Source organism: Saccostrea cucullata, unplaced genomic scaffold (assembly GCF_032062105.1).
Source record: "Saccostrea cucullata isolate Sc308-1 unplaced genomic scaffold, CSIRO_AGI_Scuc_v1 ctg10962, whole genome shotgun sequence".
NCBI lineage: Eukaryota > Metazoa > Mollusca > Bivalvia > Ostreida > Ostreidae > Saccostrea > Saccostrea cuccullata.
In genome coordinates this window covers 651-6,392 of record NW_026923784.1, presented here as the reverse complement: position 1 = coordinate 6,392, position 5,742 = coordinate 651, and the positions used below count along the sequence as shown (strand labels likewise).

General features: G+C 33.2%; 1 protein-coding gene across 1 annotated transcript; it reads left to right on the top strand.

Annotated features, from left to right (window-relative positions):
* The first annotated feature begins 2,193 nt into the window (after positions 1-2,193).
* Positions 2,194-5,274, top strand: LOC134264913 (putative ankyrin repeat protein RF_0381). The gene has a single exon (XM_062747164.1). It carries the CDS (start codon positions 2,194-2,196, stop codon positions 5,272-5,274), a length of 3,081 nt encoding a protein of 1,026 aa, XP_062603148.1.
* Positions 5,275-5,742: the final 468 nt, after the last annotated feature.

Genomic DNA, 5,742 nt, shown 5'->3' with positions numbered 1-5,742 from the left:
TTGGTAAAATGTGTTCTTAGATGATCTTCTCTGTTATTTGTGATTAATGGGTGGGGGAGGGGGTGTAATGCAATAATTTCTAGAAAGCTGTACATTTACAAATTAATTTTTTTTATTCTCATAAAATCTTAGGATATATATTTATATAATGATACATAGTTACAAAGATATCTGTTGTCAAAATGGTGAAAAATTTCATTGAATATGACTAAAAATGTCAATTTTGGCAAATTGCCAATTTTCATGGAATAATTTCTAGAAAGTTTTTGGTTAACCCATTAATATTTTTTATTTTCATAAAACATAAGAATATATAGTTTAATTAATGGTACATGGTTACAAATATATCTGTTGTCAAAATGGTGAAAATTTCATTTAATATGACTAAAATTGTCAATTTTGGGAAATTGCCAATTTGCTAACAGCCTTAATGCTGCTGATGAAAATTCGCTAAACTTCCATCCAAATATCTTGAATAAAATTTATTTCTCAGATTTAAGTAATATGAGCCCAAAGATGTAATTATCGTGTGAATTTACACTAATTTATTGAATGTGCACTAATATCATTTAAGACAGAGCAAAATTTACTTAATCTGAGGGTTCTCAATATAGAATCCTTGTTACCATGGCAACCAAATTGAAAAGTTAGACTTTGACATCATATTTATTAAAGCTATGCCAATTGTAGTAAATGGTGTGAAATTTAGCTAAATCAGAGACATGTCATGTCCACGACCCTATTTAAAATTTTGATTTTTATAAAGAATTGATATTAAGAATATATAACACGAACTGTTTAGAGTACGTCTTTATGCGATAAGTAAATTCCGATGTTCTAAAAAGGGGGACCTGTCGTTGTTTTTTGTTAATTTTTGTTAATGTTATTTTTAAGGGTACATATGTTTATCTAAGCTCGACTTCTGTTATAAAGCATTATATTTTAGCAGATATATATTTGTACTCCACACATCAGTGAACAAGAACAGACAACCTTCTTGTGTTACGTCTGCTCTCTCGCAATTCTATTTTACGTGTTCCTAGTTTTATTCATCCTCTTTTTAATGCACAAATTTCACAGATGTTTCATCTTTACCAAATTGAATGAAGATGTTTGACTTACGAACGTGCATGGATGCTTTACAATCTGTTATGAAATACATCCGGAAGTTCAACAAATGACATTGAACAAAAGGAATCTGTATTATTTCCTTTTTATTCAAATGGAGATAAGTAGTGTTACATGTATACGGTATACATATACCGCTTATTTAAATAAATAATTTAAAAGAGACTTTAGGGGGGTGGGGTGGGGGCATGATTTAAACAAACTCGAATCTACATCATCTGAGGAAAATTTCATATGAATATGACCAACCTTGGCTCTGTTGTTCTTGAGAAAAATAATTTTCCTGTATCTTCCTATGTAAAAGTTTAATAATCCATTGTGGTTCCACTTTAGCTTTGGGGGTCAGGATTTGAACAAATCTGACAATGATTCGACCACATGAGTTTCATCTTTTCTGGCCCACTGGTTCTTGAGAAGAATTTTCAATGATGCCATTAATTTTTCATAATTTTCTCCCTTTGGAGGAGAGCGTGACCGTTCATTTGAACAAATCTGAATCTACGTAAGCCAAGAATGCTCTGTGTCTAGTTTATTTGAAATTGGCCCGGTAATTCTGGAGAAAAAGATAAAATTGTGTAAAGTTAAGCACAACGACAACACTAACGACGACGACAGACAACGGACTAATTTCGATCAGAAAAGCACACTTGAGCTTTTGGCTCAGGTGAGCTAAAACACATATTTACAAAAAAGCAGAATGTTTAGTGAGGAATAAATTGTGGTATATGGCGAAGGTTTGGAAAGTGCTGAAATTCAATAACTTAAAATATTAAACCATATTGGTTGTTATACATATTTTTCTGTACATATTATAAAACCTTTATTTAGTTTATAGGAAATATATATACCCATTTTTGGGATAAATCACCGAATTGTGACTTGTTGAATATTTTCCTCATACGGTTCGCATGTTTTAATTAAATCTTTGTTTTAGAATACAGGAAGAAAAAACACAAAGACATAAACTGTCCTCCAGCCAAAAAATATAAAAGAACGGAAAACGAAAATGTAAAACTCCTAGGAAATTCAGCAGAAAATGAAAGAGAAACGAATAACGAACCAAATATGTCGTTACATGAAGGAGGTTACATTTCAGAAAAAACAAGCGCCAAAATGATGCATTTCAAAGATGAGATAAATACAAAAACACGTGCTTTTTATTCTGCCTGTAAGAATGGAAATACAGATTTGTGCCGATATCTCCTCGATCGCGATCCACACATTCTTAATCAAGTAGATGATGATGGATGGAATGCCGCATCATGTGCAGCACAAGGAGGAAATGTTGAAATTTTAGAACTTCTGGCACAAAAAGGCGTCGATATAACATTAAAAACTAATGTAGGCGGTAATATTCTTCACATTGCTTGTATTAATTCCCGATTAGAAATGTGCCAATATATCATCCAACATTATCCAGACATGCTAAATCAAGTAGATAATAATGGATGGAATGCCGCATCATGTGCAGCACAAGGAGGAAATGTTGAAATTTTAGAACTTCTGGCACAAAAAGGCGTCGATATAACATTAAAAACTAATGTAGGCGGTAATATTCTTCACATTGCTTGTATTAATTCCCGATTAGAAATGTGCCAATATATCATCCAACATTATCCAGACATGCTAAATCAAGTAGATAATAATGGATGTAATGCCGCATTATGTGCAGTACAAGGAGGAAATGTTGAAATTTTAGAACTTCTGGCACAAAAAGGCGTCGATATAGCATTAAAAACTAATGTAGGCGGTAATATTCTTCACATTGCTTGTATTAATTCCCGATTAGAAATGTGCCAATATATCATCCAACATTATCCAGACATGCTAAATCAAGTAGATAATAATGGATGGAATGCCGCATTATGTGCAGTACAAGGAGGAAATGCTGAAATTTTAGAACTTCTGGCACAAAAAGGCGTCGATATAACATTAAAAACTAATGCAGGCGGTAATATTCTTCACATTGCTTGTGTTAATTGCCGATTAGAAATGTGCCAATATATCATCCAACATTATCCAGACATGCTAAATCAAGTAGGTTATAATGGATGTAATGCCGCATCATGTGCAGCACAAGGAGGAAATGTTGAAATTTTAGAACTTCTGGCACAAAAAGGCGTCGATATAACATTAAAAACTAATGCAGGCGGTAATATTCTTCACATTGCTTGTGTTAATTGCCGATTAGAAATGTGCCAATATATCATCCAACATTATCCAGACATGCTAAATCAAGTAGATAATAATGGATGGAATGCCGCATTATGTGCAGTACAAGGAGGAAATGCTGAAATTTTAGAACTTCTGGCACAAAAAGGCGTCGATATAACATTAAAAACTAATGCAGGCGGTAATATTCTTCACATTGCTTGTGTTAATTGCCGATTAGAAATGTGCCAATATATCATCCAACATTATCCAGACATGCTAAATCAAGTAGATAATAATGGATGTAATGCCGCATTATGTGCAGTACAAGGAGGAAATGTTGAAATTTTAGAACTTCTGGCACAAAAAGGCGTCGATATAACATTAAAAACTAATGTAGGCGGTAATATTCTTCACATTGCTTGTATTAATTCCCGATTAGAAATGTGCCAATATATCATCCAACATTATCCAGACATGCTAAATCAAGTAGATAATAATGGATGGAATGCCGCATTATGTGCAGTACAAGGAGGAAATGCTGAAATTTTAGAACTTCTGGCACAAAAAGGCGTCGATATAACATTAAAAACTAATGCAGGCGGTAATATTCTTCACATTGCTTGTATTAATTCCCGATTAGAAATGTGCCAATATATCATCCAACATTATCCAGACATGCTTAATCAAGTAGATAATGATGGATGTAATGCCGCATCATGTGCAGCACAAGGAGGAAATGTTGAAATTTTAGAACTTCTGGCACAAAAAGGCGTCGATATAACATTAAAAATTAATGTAGGCGGTAATATTCTTCAGATTGCTTGTATTAATTCCCGATTAGAAATGTGCCAATATATCATCCAACATTATCCAGACATGCTTAATCAAGTAGATAATAATGGATGGAATGCCGCATTATGTGCAGTACAAGGAGGAAATGCTGAAATTTTAGAACTTCTGGCACAAAAAGGCGTCGATATGACATTTAAAACTAAGAAAGGCAGTAATATTCTTCACATTGCTTGCATTAATTCTAAATCAGAAATGTGCCAATATATCATCCAACATTATCCAGACATGCTTAATCAAGTGAATAATGATGGATGGTATGTCGCATTATATGTAGCACAAGGAGGAAATGTTGAAATTTTAGAACTTCTGGCACAAAAAGGCGTCGATATAACATTAAAAAATAATGTAGGCGGTAATATTCTTCACATTGCTTGTGTTAATTCCCGATTAGAAATGTGCCAATATATCATCCAACATTATCCAGACATGCTAAATCAAGTAAATAATAATGGATCGAATGTCGCATTATGTGCAGTACAAGGAGGAAATGTTGAAATTTTAGAACTTCTGGCACAAAAAGGCGTCGATATAACATTAAAAAATAAGGCTGGCCAAAATATTCTTCATATTGCTTGTGTTAATTGCCGATTAGAAATGTGCCAATATATCATCCAACATTATCCAGACATGCTTAATCAAGTAGATAATAATGGATGGAATGTCGCATTATATGCAGCACAAGGAGGAAATGTTGAAATTTTAGAACTTCTGGCACAAAAAGGCGTCGATATAACATTAAAAACTAATGTAGGCGGTAATATTCTTCACATTGCTTGTGCTACTTGCCGATTAGAAATGTGCCAATATATCATCCAACATTATCCAGACATGCTTAATCAAGTAGATAATATTGGATGGAATGCCGCATTACATGCAGCACAAGGAGGAAATGCTGAAATTTTAGAACTTCTGGCACAAAAAGGCGTCGATATGACATTTAAAACTAAGAAAGGCAGTAATATTCTTCACATTGCTTGTATTAATTCTAAATCAGAAATGTGCCAATATATCATCCAGCATTATCCAGACATGCTTAATCAGGTCAATAATGATGGATGGAATGCCGCATTATGTGCAGCACAAGGAGGAAATGTTGGAATTTTAGAACTTCTTGCAGAGAAAGGTGTCCAACTGGCTTAGAATAATAAGGTGATTAGTTCTTTACACTCTTTGTAAAGCGCCATGATTAAAATTTATTTAGACAAGTACATAATTCCTAGTATTGTGTCATACTATTATCTCCCATTATCCAAATATATTTTAGCAAGTACGTAATACAGGAAGTAATTCCGCCTTTGCATCTTAGGAGGCGAAGGTAAATTGAAATTTAAGAACTTCTTGAAGAAAAGGCGTATATAAAAGTGATATATCTTAGCGCAAAATACAGCATTAAACATAAGTTTGTGAACTTTTTTCCCTAATTCTAGTGCCCACAGAATTCCCAAATATTGATTTTATAAAGAGCTCCTTGAGTAAAACTAGATTTTTATATCAACTTTGTAGTTTTAACAGAATTTTGTATTGCTGATATGCCAGGTTGCATTCTGACGGTATGTTTTCATACATACATGTTCATGTATATTTTTTGTCACAAAAATATGTTTTATT

Bases quoted from the DNA above. Each gene is read 5' to 3' on its own strand.
- LOC134264913 (XM_062747164.1), top strand. From the start codon at position 2,194: ATGTCGTTACATGAAGGAGGTTACATTTCAGAAAAAACAAGCGCCAAA.